Source organism: Hyaena hyaena, unplaced genomic scaffold (assembly GCF_003009895.1).
Source record: "Hyaena hyaena isolate Hyena2069 unplaced genomic scaffold, ASM300989v1 scaffold_177, whole genome shotgun sequence".
NCBI lineage: Eukaryota > Metazoa > Chordata > Mammalia > Carnivora > Hyaenidae > Hyaena > Hyaena hyaena.
This window is the reverse complement of record NW_024080810.1, coordinates 1,908,177-1,923,461: the sequence shown is the minus strand read 5'-3', so window position 1 is coordinate 1,923,461 and position 15,285 is coordinate 1,908,177. Positions and strand designations below refer to the sequence as shown.

General features: G+C 44.1%; 1 protein-coding gene across 2 annotated transcripts in view; it reads left to right on the top strand.

The window, feature by feature from the left end:
- Positions 1-6,131: 6,131 nt before the first annotated feature.
- The window catches only part of DECR1 (2,4-dienoyl-CoA reductase 1), a 48,785-nt gene continuing 39,631 nt past the window's right edge, over positions 6,132-15,285 (top strand). The window contains exon 1 of one of the 2 annotated variants that reach the window (XM_039240565.1): positions 6,132-6,343. In XM_039240565.1, the coding sequence (XP_039096496.1) occupies positions 6,293-6,343 (51 nt within the window). In that variant the 5' untranslated portion in view covers positions 6,132-6,292. The remainder of the gene's footprint in view (positions 6,344-15,285) is intronic. The other variant, XM_039240566.1, reaches the window with a different exon arrangement.

Here is a 15,285-nt window from a genome sequence, read left to right as displayed (position 1 = left end):
CTTGAGGGTGAGGCTTTCAAACTATGAATATTCAGTCCATAGCAGCATGTTTTCTCTGAGTTTCCTCTGTGGCATTAGCTCTAGTTGCCCAAAGTGTTAGCTAGCTGGATAACTTACCTTGTAAGTTTTTGCTTGCGTGATAAATTGGGTCTCAGTTCACTGGATATCTAATGAGATAAGAGGCTAATGCACTAATTACTAGATATTAGGTGTGTGCTTTTGACTTGTTGCAAAAAAACCAAGGATATTTGGGTCTGTTAAAAACGTGTTTGTGCTTATTTGATTTGTAAGTTTGCATCCAAGAAATTCTAATGTTGGGCTGCGCTGGGTGGCTCAGTTGGTTAAGCGTCTGACTTAGCCCTGGTCATGATCCCATGCTCCCGTAGGTTCGAGCCCCACGTTGGGCTCTGTGGTGACAGGCCAAACCCTGGAGCCTGCTTCAGATTCTGTGTCTCCCTCTCTCTCTCTGCCCCACCCTTTTTTGTACTCTGTCTCCCCAAAATAAACATTGAGAAAAAAAACTCTAATGTAACAGTTCACAATGGGTTACTACTTAGTTTTCACTGGAGACTAAAGTTTCTAAGCTTTAAAATTCTGCTAAATGTAGTTAAAACTAATAACAATTAAAAAAACAACTCTACATGTAAAAGAGCAGATATATTTAAATAAAAAAAAGAGTAGTTTTATTTTAAATAAGACTGGTTGTTTGGGGAAAAGAAAGGCTTAGGTCAAAATCTAAAAGCAAAGAAAAGTTGTAAAAAGTCTATTAAAAAAATCTTTAAAAAATTGTATATATTGTTAGGAGGTCTAAGGTTAAACCTTTAAATTCTGGTAAATTAGCCACTATTTTGCAGACACAAAATAAAACCCTGGTGGTCTTTCTGGAAAAAATAAGGGAGACTCTCATTAAATATATGGCTATCTCCCCTAACACCCCTGAGGCTGAGAGAAATCTAAAAGACAAATTTGTCATTCACTTGGCCTCAGATGTTTGGGAAAAACTGCAAAAATTTGCTGTTGGTCTGGAAGGGACCCTCTTATGACCTAACAATTGATATATTACAACCAAGAGCAAGAGGAGAATAAGAATAAACAAACAAAAAACAACAACAACAACAGGAAAGGAGGCTTAAAAAAAAATCTGAGGCCTTAGCTGTGGCCTTACATACTATGTCAGAACAGACATTCTGAGGTCCTGGCACCAAGTGTCATTTATGTAGCCGTTCAGAGCACTAAAGTGAGAACGCCCTCAGAGGGGACAACCAGAATGAAAACTCCATTGGCCATACCCCTTGGAAATCCTTGGAAATCTGCATGCCTTTGGGCACCTCTATCTGTGAGGACTCAGGTAACAAATGTCCCTGGAAGGGACTAACCAGGGTCTGGAGGGCTCTTCACGATGGCTCCCCTAAACCAACTGACTATCAGAAACCAGAGTCTCTGATAATTCTAAATATAGAAGGAAAACTGGTTGATTTCCTTCTTAACATCAGAGCTGCTTTTTCTTTCCTCCTTTCCACTCCAGGCCAACCATCCAAATGCAGCCTGATTAGAAGCATCTCCAGAAAACTTATAACTAAATTTTTCTCTCAGCCCTTGGGATACATATGGGAAAAACTAATTTTTTTCTCATTCTTTCTTGATAATACCAGAGAGCTTTACTCTCTTGCTAGAAAGGAACATTATAACTAAATTAGAGACTATGATGCTACTAACTCCAGGACAGATAAACAATTATGTGAATTTTTGAAAATTACTGGATATTATAGGCTGTTGATACCAGGGTTCAAGAAAATAGTTTTCCTGCTATATCAATTATTAAAGGAGACTCAATCCTACCTACTCTCCCAGAAAAATAAACTGGGGTCTGACTCCTAGACCAAGTCTCCAGCCCTTGGAATGGTTAGAAACAGAGCAGGGCAATTACTATTACCAAGCTCACAGAACTAAAAGACCATTAAAACACAGCATCAGGCCTTTCATTTAGGGAGGGACAAAACTTATCAAATGGCCCAAAGGATGTTTACTGCAAAAAATTTGTGAAGGATAGTTTTGCAAGTAGTATCAGGCTGTGAAGTATGTCTTAAAAACAATCCTTTCAGCCACACACTTGCTCTCCCTGGCAATCAAGGAACTGGAGATTATCCAGGAAAGACTAACAGGTTTTACTCATATGCCAAGGTCAAAGGAATTCCAACATCTGTTAATAAGGATTGATACTTTTACTGAGTAAAGACCTTCTCCTACAAAACAGAAAAGGCACAAAAAGTAATACAAGTTCTGCCTTATAAAATAATACCCAGGTTTGGCTTACCTAAAAATTTGCAAATTAATAATGGCAAATGGCTGCCTTGACCCTTTTCTCTAGCAGAACTCCTGGCTCTTGGAAAAGTTTTACACCTCAAAATAAAGCAGACTGTCTGCTTATACTCAGCAAAATTCTAATACCTCACAAGCATTAGATGCTTTAATTTTTTTTTAATTAAGTCAGGGCCAAACTCTTGCAAATAGAGTCACCATTGATTACTTCCTACTGTTCCTCCATCACCTGGGTTATGAGAGATTCCCTGACGTATGTTGTTTACAATGTCAGGGTCTCTCCTAGATTATTTGACAGGTTTGGAAACTGTAGACATTATCTTAAGACACCATCTTGTTGGTTAGTATAATCTTTACTTTGTGTTTTTCTCTTTGTGTCTGCTAACGTTCATGCCGTCTCATGCCTGCCAGCCTTCCTGTACAACCACACTGTGGGCCACTGGACCGACTCTTGGGTAGACTCTAACGGCCTACACTGTCCCTCATTAGCTTGAAGAAGCCAGAATGGTCATCGTCCCTGTTCCTTAACAGCACTTACAGGCCCTATTCCAGGGGAAAAATAAATAGGGAAAAGGTTAACATTGGGCAGGGAGAGATAAGAGACCTTCAGGGAGGCAGGATGCAGCTACAGGTGAGGCTAAAGAAACTAATGGGGATCTCCCCTTATAAAATCCTTTATGGCCACCTTCCCTCCATTACCAAGGGCATGGGGGGGGGGGCATCTAAATGGGATAGGCAATCTAACCCTAAGGCAACAGATACCGGCCCTCGGGTCTACCCTAACCACCTTACACCACTGGGTCAGGGAGCGATTACCTGTGAATCTGACCACAGACACTCACCCCTTTAAACCAGGAGATGCAATATGGATTAAAGAGTAGAAATGTCCAACCCCTAAAACCCCTCTGGAGGGGCCCATTCAGTGTCATTTTGCCCACGCCATTGCAGTAAAGGTAGCTGAAGTGGGTCCCTGGGTTCACTACGGCGCAGTGAAACATGCATCTCGAAACTGGGAGTGCATTCCTGATCCATCAGTGCCTTGCAAGCTGACCATACAGAGGAAGCGATCTGCACCTCCAGAGGCTCTGGGAGACGGTGGCCCTGCTTTAGTCACTCCTGAAGCTGACTGATCTATGCATGGCAGAAGCTTGAGGAATCAAAGGTCTGGTGAAACAAAAGACTGTCCTTATTTTCCATATGTTTCCTAATGTGAGGCACTGCTACGCCCTGTTTCTCACTATTACTCTGACTGTTGCTCTCTACCCTTTGCCATAGGATTGGCCTAGGCCACTGGAAATGTGGTGAGAGGTTTGTTAGCACTCACCTTCCTTTTGTGGATAGCATACTTTGTCGGTACCAACATGGGGAAACAATGGCCATAAAAGACTGGAAAATTAGATCCCCACAGACCGTATAGTAAAACAAAATACCCCAGTACTCCTACCAGGGTCTGGCTCCTCAAAAGCTCAATTATTGGGAAAAACTGTCTTGCCTGGTGGGGAAAAAGTTCATCATCATCTCTGTTAAAAACTTAACATGCCAAGGCCACATAACTTATTATTATTATTTTAATGTTTATTTCTGAGAGAGAGAGAGTGCGAGTATGCAAGGGGCAGAGACAGAGGAAGACACATAATTCGAATCAGGCTCCAGGCTCTGAGCTGTCAGCACAGACCCCGATGCGGGGCTCGAACTCACAAACTGTGAGATCATGACCTGGGCTGAAGTCGGACACTTAACCGACTGAGCCACCCAGGTGCCCCAAAATATTTTATAACTCAACTGCCTGGAAAACCCAATGGTGGGGGACTCCGGATCACCTCAAGACGGATCCCTACACGTTGTCTAACTTCTCTCATCTTTGAGAGGCCTGGGACATTGTCAACGCAGCATTTAATGGTGGGTCCCAGGTGGACTATACTAGGTATGTGGAAAGACAACCTATATAGTACTTCCCTCAGTCTGGTCAGGGTCATAGGTGCTGGAAACTATTCATCCATCTTTCTTCCTGTTCACATTTGCCAGAGTGAAACATTTGGGAGTCCAAGTTATGGGGACAGGGAGAGTCAAAACAAAACAAAACAAAAAAAAAAGTGGCGTGCCTTACAAATGGACAATTAAAAAGATGATAAACGACCTCCTACGTGTATAATCCAATATTATGGCTCTGCCGCTTCGGCAGAGGATAGGTCGTGGGGCTACTGCACTCCCGTTTACATGCTAAACCTGCATAATTAGACTACCGCAGTTACAAAAATTATAACCAATAAAACTGCCAGAGGTCTTACTAGCCAAGCAGCAAACTACAATCCGCAATGCCATCTATCGCAATCGCTTGGCCTTAAATTACCTGCTTGCTTCTCAGAGAGAAGTTTGTAAAAACTTTAACCTAAGCAACCGCTGCCTACAAATAATGAAAAAAAAAAAAACACAGAGGAGAAAGAATTCCTCATGTCCCCGTCCAGACCAGGAACAGTTAAAACCCCAGGGAGTTATTTGGAAGATGGTTTTCAACTTTCAGGGTATTCAAAACGCTCATAAAAATTATCCTCCTAATTCTGGGAAGTTGCTTAATCCTACCTTGCTTGGCTCCCCTGGTTGTCTCCAGTCTCATTGAGAACATAATTAAAAAAAAAAAGACGGTCACTCATGTAATGTCTTGGATATAAACCTCTAAACCAAGATGACGCTCTTTGACCCAAAATAGAGGGGTCAGAGCACGCGGGGCGGGGGGGGGGGGGGGATGTGGTAGGGTCCCATCCCTAAGGAAAGAAAAAATAATCTCAAGGCAACCTGGCTATACTGGTTTCCGACAACAACCCTCAGGACCTTATAACATGAGCCCACTTAATTAGACTGCACGTTTATGTTACCATACATGGGAGACAAAGAAGTAAAGAATATATTAAAAACTACACCACGTGGCATTCAAATTTGCTTCCTGGAAAGAAAAGCCTTGGTGTCAGGACAAGAATCAACGCCACACCAAAAAGGGATTAGACCAGGGGAGGAGGGGCGTCAGGGGATCGGCCATCAACGCCGCCCAGCCCTGCTCCTACCCGTGCCGGCCCCACCTCTGCCCCTGTGTTGCTGACGAAATGACACAAGACACACACAAAAGACAGACACAGACACAACTCCAGCCGGAGGAAGAATCCTACGCAAGCCCCTCTTGCGGTTTATTTTATACCCCGGTAACTGGATACAAACTGAAATCTACAAGATGCATTCCGTTACCAATTAAGGGCAAGTAGCCAAACACATTTCAAGGACAGGGGGGAGCAAAGGGAGGAAGCGACCACAACATGTTTACTAAGAGGCCTGCTCACAATTCCAGCCTCCTCCTTACTTCTAAGGAGGGCATGTTCCCTCGTTTGCGAGCGGACCATTAAACTTGGATATTGTGTGCAGGCTTCCTGGCAGAGCACCCTGTTTGCAGGCATGCTTTGCCCAGGCAGGGAGCCCCGTGTGCAGGCACATCCCCGCGTCCCTAACCACGCTTTCTTGTGGTCACTGTCGGGCTCCCACACCCTGCAACCCCAAGCCGGCCCCTCCCGACCCCACCCGGCGTGCTGCTGCCCGTTCTGCCTGCCCCGCCCCGCCCGACACCGCCCCCCACCTCGGGTTCGTCTTGACCCCTCCCTCCCGCCCACCGCAGGCCCCACCCCTGCCGGCCCTCTCCTGTCCCCCCTCCCCCGCCCAACCCCTCTCCCTTCTCCCGCCCGCCCTCGGCCCCGCCCCCTCCTCCTCCCCGCTCCCCAGCCCCCACCCTGCCCTCTCCCCTTCCCCCTCCGGCCCATCTGGCCCCGCCCCGTCCTCCTCCCCTCTCCGGTCCCCCTCCTGCCCCACCCCCGCCGAGTCCCGCCCCTCTCCCTGCTCCCCGCTCTCCTCGCCCCAGCCCCTGCATTCTCCTCCGCGCTCCGGTCGGCCCCCAGCGCCCCCTGGGCCTCCAGTCCCAATCGGGAGGTCCAAGATGGCGCTGCTAGGCCGAGTCTTCCTTGCTCCGGGCCAAGGTCCTCGGAGGGTAAGGCGACGTCGGAGGGGCCGGCGGCCGGGTTCGCCTCCAGCAAGCGCCCCGCCTGAGCGAAGAGCCGGACCCCGGCGTGCGGGGAGCGAGGACAGGGTGTTCCGGGACGCGGGGGAGACGTGGGAGCCGTGGGACCCGGACGGGGGGGGGTTGGAGTTAAGAAGGGACAAAGTCACATTTGCTGTCCGAGAAGGTAACGCTGTGATTCTCACAGTTTTCATGTACCTGAAAGTTTCAAAGTTGTTTGGAAATAGACTGGAAGACGTTGCACAGGTTGGCCCTTAGAGGAGGGAGAGGGACTGGTGCGGTGGGGATGTCCAGAGGGGAGCACTGACCTTAAAAGAGACCTTGATTTATGAGAAGCCTTTCCTGTGTTAGTTGTGCACATCAAACATTAATACAAACATACTCACATACAACTCTTTATGAAAAGGAAAAACACCAAGACTCCACTTCCTAGAGATAGAGCTGGGAGGTTGGCATCCTAGGCTGGCTTCCACTTCTATCTACCCCGTGCTGTGGGAGAGACAGCTTGTTTGCTTGTGAACTTATATGTATGTTCATGGAACTCATAGTGGAAATAAAAAATGCAAGTGAAGGGGCGCCTGGGTGGCTCAGTTAAGTCTGATTTGGGTTCAGGTCATGATGTCAAGGTTCCTGGGGTCCAGCCCTGAATGGGGCTCCACACTGACAGAGGGAGCCTGCTTGGGACTCTCTCTCTCTTTCTCTCTCTCTCTCTCTGCCGTTCCCCCACTTGTGCTTGCTCTCTCAAAATAAATAAACGTGGGGGTAAATGCAAGTGAAGGCAGAGGATAAGAAGGAGAAAGGAAGACGAAAGCAAAGCAGTAGTAGGGTGCCTGGGTGCTTCCCTTGGTTGTGCGGGACTCTTGGTTTTGGCTCCGGTCAGGGTCTCAGATTTGTGAGTCTGAGCCTTGATGAGTTGGAGCCTGCCTCAGGTCTGTGCTGACAGCTGCAGAGCCTGCTTGCGACTCTGTCTCCCTCTCTGTGTCCCTCCCTGCGCACTCTCTCTCTCTCTCAAAATAAATAAATACACATAAAAAAACAAACAAAAATACCAATAGTATCCAAGAGAGCCCCTTCCACAACCAAATTAAAGAATCTTAATAAATTAAACCAAAAAGTTCAGTTTCCTTAGCTAGGTTCAAAAATTATTTTGCCAGCTGTGAAAAAACCTTTTTTAGTCCAATAGAATGGGCAGCCATGGCGGTTTTTTAACTTCTCATTTTAAACAGACAGTAATTTCAAATGTGAACACGAAGAAATGGCATGGTAAGTCTCTCAAGTAAGAGAACTTTTTTTTTAAAAAGTGATACTTGTTCAACACTAAAGTTTTGTTGATACTGTTTTCCTGTAAAGATTTTGGTTATAGATCATTGTGAAAGAAGCTTGTGTTTTTTGGACTCTTCTCAAAGAACTTTCTCTTCCTGCAACTCCGTGAGGGAGAAGAGTCTCCAGAGATTTTTTTTCCCCACAAATCCTTAGCCTGTAGTAATAAGGTCACACAGACTGTACCGCAGCTCTTCTGACACCATTAGACAATGAACTCATTTAAAAAGTAATTGTAATCTGACAATTTTGAAATTCTTCTGCCTTAAGAAAAATAGAAGTTTTGAGGATTGGCGTTCAGGGGCCAAGAGTGGCCCGCTTTGGTTGTGCTTCCTTTTCTTGGCACATGCAGGCTTGGGTTTAAATTCCTCCAAGGAGACCTCACATCTATGAAGTGAGTTGTTCGAGGGAACATCATGTTTTTGTGAGCAAATATTAGTTGTTACAATTAAAACCTAATGTGAGTAATTTTGTTACCAAGAACAAAGAGAAATGTTTCATCTGTGTCCTACTTGTGAAGTGTTAGTCTGAGTAACTAGTAGGCCTTGGTTCAACGCAACAAACCTTTACTGAGTAACTGGCTCTGTGCTGGCCCCAGGGTATGTCAAAGAAAATGACCTTTGCTCTCAAGCTGGTTTCAGTTCTACTCAGGGAAACAGTCACACATTCAGCTGTTTATCAGGAAATGCTATTTAAGTGCCTGTTAAGTATTAGGCATTCTTTAGAGAGAGTTGGTTGAAAAGCTGTACCATCATTAAGTTTCATGTCTATTTTTCAAGCTAAGAGAGAATCCTGACTGGACATTGAATTCAGTTTTGTGGAACAAGATGAGTTTAAGAAAAGTGAATTGGAATAGACTAAGAAATACTAAAAAATACCAGAATTCAACTCATTTAGCAAGGTTAGGTTTACATTGTGAAACTTTTTAAAATTTTACCATTCTTCCTTTTGTAGATTGATTCTTAGATCTCTGAGATGCACCTTGCCATGCTTCCTTTCCTTTTGTTGTGTTAAAAAAAATTTTAATGTATATTTATTTTAGACCGAGAGAGCCAGTGGGGGAGGGAGGGGGAGGGAGGGAGGGAGGGGGAGAGAGAGAGAGAGAGAGAGAATGAATTCCAAGCTGGCTCTGTGCTACCAGCAAGGAACCCAATGTGAGGCTAGAATCCACCAACTGAGAGATCAGTGAGATCATGACCTGAGCCGTAACTGTGAGTCAGATGATTAACCTACTGAGCGACCCAGGTGTCCCCCTTTCCTTTTGTTTTTATCAAGAGTAGTAACTTTAGGATCTTTATGAAAATGGTACCTTACCAATATGAATTCAAGTAGTCTAGTTTTAAAATAAAAGTAACACAAGACCCCAAAGTGGCCACCCAGGCATAACTAGGGTTGACATTGGTGAACATCATTCCAGGTGTCTGTGCCAGTAAAAATGATGGGTACATAGACATAATTTTGCTTGGATATATTACATTTGTTTTCCCCTTAGAACTAAATCAACATTGTTTTCATTGCCTTCTAGCACTAAATGTCAGGGGAAAATGTAAGGTCCGTGGATTTTTTTCCTTTTGTGTTTTGAGTTTTATTTGTTTTTGCCTGTTTTTATTTTTCCTATCTGGAGAGCTTAAGAAATCTTCCTGTACTCAATTTAAAATTCCAGAGTATAAGTTGCTTAAAGGCAAGGATTTATATCTTGTTTACTGCTATATTTCTAGGCTAGTATAGAGTAAGCACACATAAATACTTGTTACAGGAGTGTGTATACTGTGTTGCATATAAAGGGTATTTCTTGTTATGCTTTATATAATATATAAATGTATGAAAAATGATAATTTAGTAAGTCACACAAAACATCAGACTGAAAATGCAGGTGTGCTTTAGAATGTGCATATAAACAAAACAGTGTGTGCCTGGAGGAGGCAGGGAAGGCTTCATGGAGAAGGTGGCTCCCTGGGCTGACTTTTGAAGGAGTTGGAATATATGGGATCTCAAATGTGATCTAGACCTAAGGAATAGCATGTATGAAGAAGTGAGAAGTATCGCCTATTTCTAAACAACCAAACCAAACCAAACAGAAACAAAAACAAAGCTGGTTTAGTATTGTGGAATTTAAAATATGGGGTCAGAGAGAAGTGTATGGAGATGAGACCAGACAGGTTGCTGGGGCCAGAGCATAACAGATTGCTCATTTGCTATGTGCCAGGCACTGTACAGGGAATATGAGGATGAGAAAATGAGCTGATTCCTGCTCTCAGGAAGCTTATAATCTAATGACATTATGCTATAATATGGTAAGTATTGTTATTAGTGTTCTTGATCTCAAGAAGAGGTCAAAATAAAAAGCATCTTTCTTTTCCAGGTTGAAAAACAAGTGTAAAGACAGAGGCCAATGTACCACCTATTACTCTTCAGTGTGGGAGCCAAATGGCCCTGCTAACTGGACTTCCTGAACTAGGCAGACTTGCTGCCTCAGAAGGACAGTAGAATTGCTCTCTAAGGGCAGCTAACTCTCAAGAAGTGGAAGGTTTAAGGACTACTTATGCCCAGATAGTCTCACAATTTACCAGTCAGATAACCTATCTCTTTGGAGACAGGGAGACTAAATGTGTAGCGAGAAGCCGGGAGTTACACTACCTGAGCTCCCCTCCAGAAGGAAACATTAGGATTGGGGAGGAAGCATTTCCCACTCCCAGTGGGAGGAGTGTACAATTTTATGGAAATATATTTTAGGGTACCCATTGAGGCTGAGACCTGAAGGATGCATAGGAGCTGATCAGGGAGAGAAATATGAGTAAGAAGGTTCTAGGTGGGAGAGTGGCTTGTGTGAAGGGCCAGGCTAAAGTGTATAGAAAGTAGGGAGGCAGGTGGTGAGAGGCAGGCTGCTGAGCAGCCAGTGGGCCACAGTAAGGAGTGAGAGCTTTGTCCTGGTGGTATGAGAATGGGGGTGAGAACAGAGGCACATAGTCAAATCCAGGCACTCATGTTTCCTTGGTGGCCTCAGCTAGGGAATGGCCATGGATGCAGAGAAACTCAAAATCAAGTGATATTTGGAGGGAAATTGAGAGGCCTTGGTGACAGGTTGATAGTGGGGGGTGAGAAATGAAGACTGGGCCATGTGGAGGAGGTGATATGGCACTGTCAGGATCGTGAGCAGGGAAGTGATATCATCAGATAAGACTTGAGTTAGGGAGACCAGAAATCCAAACAAAAGGGATAAGGGTCTGTACTAAAGGCAGCATTAGAGCTATTTAGGACTGAAATAAACTAGATTTTGTGGCTTGGATGTGTGGTATGGGATGAAGCCCAAATTTCTGTCTTTGGCCTGGAGCTAAGGGTAATGCCACTGAGAGAGGGCACTTTACCGGGGGAGCTGATTACAGGGATGGAGATGAGAACGTTAATTCTGTCTGGAAATGTTAGGGAAGGCTTGGGAACGCTCAGAACTAGCTTTATGATGAATGTGGAGTGATGTGGGGATCAGTTTTGTGTAGATAGGGAGGTAGGAAATAGTTTATGTTTGGGGAGCCCTGGATATTTTGTTTTTCTTAGTGGAGTTTTCAGGGGGTTAAGGCAGAGGGAGAAGAGGCTGGAGAGATGGACAAGAGCCAGGTCATGAAAACTTGATATGCTGTGTGAAGCTAAGGAATCTGGACTTTATGCAGCTACCAGGAGGCATAGATAGATCTTAAGGTGAAAACTACCATGGGCAGGTTTGCAGTATTCTGGAGGGCAACGTCACAGATGGGTTGGAAAGAGGAGACACTGGAGGCCAGAGACCAGGTAAGAGACGAGATAAAGGAGTCCTTTAGTTTTTGTGAGTGACAGCAGATACAGGCCTTTGAAGTCAGGCAGTAGATATAGAGGAAAGGTAACTGAGTGGGGAGGTGAAATACATGGGACTTGGAGATGGATTGGATATATCAAGCGAAGAGAAAGAGGACGTGAAGGACTCACTAGAGGGAGTCACATGGATGAATGGTGACCTCAGAGCTCAAATATGCACGTGAAGAAATTTCAAACGTCCTCCCGAAACTATACAGCTAATTTTGTGATATTAAAAAAATATGTAGATCTCCAAAGGTCATTACAAAGCATATCAAAAGAGGAGGGAATTCCTAAAGTTAGCCAGGGTTGTCTATAGTCCATATTAGAAGGCATTCCATCAAGGTTTGGCATCCCTTGGTTTTTAAAGGAAATTCCAGATAGTAAATGATCAATGTTATCAGTTGTCCTATGCTGTTGTCATCCTGAGGTGATTCATCTGAGATCAGAAATGTCTGGGTAAATATAAGTAAGGCAAGAGTAAGGGGATAACTATACTTTGGTCTCTTCCAGTCTGGGGAAACTTCCACACTGCATTGCAACAGTGGTAAAACTCTAGGCTTTTACAGTTGTTGAATGATGTTGCCGTTTTCATTTAGCCCTGAATTGGTTTTTAGGCTCCCACACTCTTATTTTCAACTTCAGGTTAAGTATGCTCACCTGAATGTTCCACAGGTATGCAGGTATGACATTTCCAGTACAGAACTCATTGTCTTCAGTCCTCCAGCGTGGGTCTTCCATGCCAGTCCAGGCATTTCTAGCAGCATCTGACAAATAGCCATGTAAACTGGAAAACTCACTCATCTTCAGCTCTCCCTTTCTTGCTCACCACTTCCAGCTGGTTGGCTTCTGAGCTCAGGCTAATCTAGATGTTAAATGTGTGTGGAAAATGTTGTCTTTATTTCTGCTGCCCTCCTTGTTTCTCACCTAGGCTTAGAGTTCGGTCTTAACACTTTCTAAAACACAAAGGCGATGCAAAGAGTAACAGACTACTGAGGTAAAGGGAGAGAGGTGGAGAAGTCTCAGCTGAATCTTTTCAGGAAAGTGATCTTTGCAGGAAAGTGGCGGATCTCTTTATCTGCCTTTAGTGAAATAGGTCAAGTGCTGAGGTTGGGCTTTGAGGCCAGAAATAATTGGACCAGACAATATTAGGTACAGTGATAATTTATTACACCCTCATTTTCTGGGACCTTTTCTACCAGCAAGTAATTTCACTGCTAACATCCTACCCCTTTTGATGATGGCATCCATGTCTAAGCCATCATCACCTCTTGCTTGCCTGCTGTTGAAGCATCGTCTCTGTTCCCAACGTTGCCTCCTACATTCTTTTCCAAGATAGCAGGCAGAACACTATAGAGCAGTGCTCTAAACACGTATGACAGACCCTGTCAATCCTCTGCTCAGAAGTTTGGAGATGTTTTCCAGTGGACTCAGAGTGAAAGCATAGTCCACGTAGTGTGGTGGACTCAGCCTGCCTGATGCAGCCTCTTTTGCCTGACTGACCTCACTTCCTGTCCCTCCCACCCTCCCTCCTTCCACTCCAGCCACACAGGCCCTCTGAACCCTCATCAGTTAGCTAGGCATGCTGCCTTCTCAGGGCCCTTGCACTAACTCTTGCCACTGTGGCACTCGTTCCTGAGTGCCTGAAAGAACTGAAAGGTTCGTCAGTGCCTCCTGAAAGAACTATGGCACTCATTCCATCACCGTTTGTAGGTCTTTGCTCAAATTTACCTCAGTGAGACCTTCTCTGACCATTCTTTTTTTTTTTTTTTTTTTAATTTTTTATTTATTTCTAGGAGAGAGAGAGAGAGACAGCGTGAACAGGGTAGGGTCAGAGAGAGAGGGAGTCACAGACTGAAACAGGCTCCAGGCTCTGAGCTGGCAGTCAGCACAGAGCCCGACGCGGGGCTCGAACCCACGAACCGCGAGATCATGACCTAAGCGAAAGTCGGATGCTTAACCGACTAAGCCACCCAGGTGCCCCTCTGACCATTCTATTTAAAACAGCAACACTCTTCCTCTATTCTATGTCTTATTTTTTTCCTATAGCGTGTATTAGCTTATAACATACTATATATATTATTTATTTATCCTCCTCCCTGCAAAGATAATCTCTCAAGGTAGACTACTGTATCTATTTTTGTTCACTGCTGTATTACTCTTTCCTAGAATGGTGCCTAGGGCATAGGAGATGCTCCATAAAAACTTGCTGAAACTAAGTAAATGAGTTAACTCTATACCAAATCATAGTATCATGTTTATCTCTAATACATTTTTTTCATATAAGCAAATTCCCATATCAAAACAAAACCTTTTGAGAAGTAGGGGTTCTATTTTTTTTGTCTCAAAAAAATGATAGCCAGGATGTGTAGGTGGCTAAGTTGGTTAAACGTCTGACTCTTGATTTTGGCTCAGGTCTTGATATCACCATCATAAGATGAAGCCCCGTGTTGGGCTCTGTGCTGGTCATGGAGCCTGTGTAAGATTTTCTCTCACCCTCTCCCTCTACCCCTTCCCTACTTGTGCACTGGAGCTTTCTCTCTCTCTCTCAATAAACAAACAAACAAATAAATGTAGTCATGTTAGTTTTGGCTACTATGATGGGGGTCAATGAGATTACTCCAATGAGAGGAGAGTGAAGACCCCTGAAGACCCCAGTTTGAAAATATCAAATTACCTGCTCATTTATCTCCTTAGTTTCATCTCCCTTTGTTGTGTAGTCTTGGTGAAGCATCTGTTTGGTCCACATCTATCTGCCAGCAGGTAAGAACTGTAATAAAAATGGGAAGTACACCCTGGAGCACAGAGCAGCTACTTTTTCAAGGCCTCATGTTCATTGCTGTGAGATGTATCATTACTTAAAAATGTAATTTCTGTCTTGCTGCTGGCACCAACTGCATACTTCAGCCTAGCCACTGCAGCTTGGAGTCCAGCTAACTTCCTTTTGTATTTGCTCAGCCTTGCCTTCAAGTTGCTGTGGCAACGAGATCTGTGTTCTGCAGTTGCTTAGATCAGTAGCCTCTGTGCAGTGCCCTGCTTTAAGTTCAGGAGAAGAGAGAGGTACTCAAGCAAACCACACACGCACAGAGCTCAGGTGTAACATGGCCTGTGGCAAGCCATGGGTGTGGGCAGAGTTTGGGCTCTTCAATTCTTTTATGGTTTGTAGGGTTGCTTTTGGATTAGTGGGTAGGACAATTCTTCATTCTGCTGGACTATCTTTTTGTATAGGAGTATCAACTAGAGCATACTGCCCAGCCTCCTTGTTTTTCCACATGTTTCCAGCTAAGACCCAGGTCCCCTGTGCTGAAGTGGCAGTGGTGTGGACATTGAAAATAATGCATGCAAGGCACACATATGTGCCTTCTAGCAACTGGACAAAATAAACCAGGAAGTAGTTACAGGAGGCTTAACTGTATGCACAGACTATTGAGTTGTGTTGGGAATGCAGAATTACACATTTTCCAAAGTCATCCTTTGAAAAATAAGATTGTCACGTCTTTACCAAGCTAACATTTTAATATGACAGTCAAGGCCCAGTCTGCAAAGCTCTTATCCTGTGAACTGCAGTTGGGATCAATTTGTTCTTAAAAAAAAAATCATTCAAAGTTGACCTAAATCAGCAGTACCTCATGTTGTACTTAGAAACTCCAAAAAAATTAGGGTGTTGTTTCATTTTCTTTATAAGTATAGCTCACACTTAAGTGTGGAATATACAGTATACTTTATTAAAAATTTTTTTATGTTTCTTTTTTTTTTTTTTTTTTTTT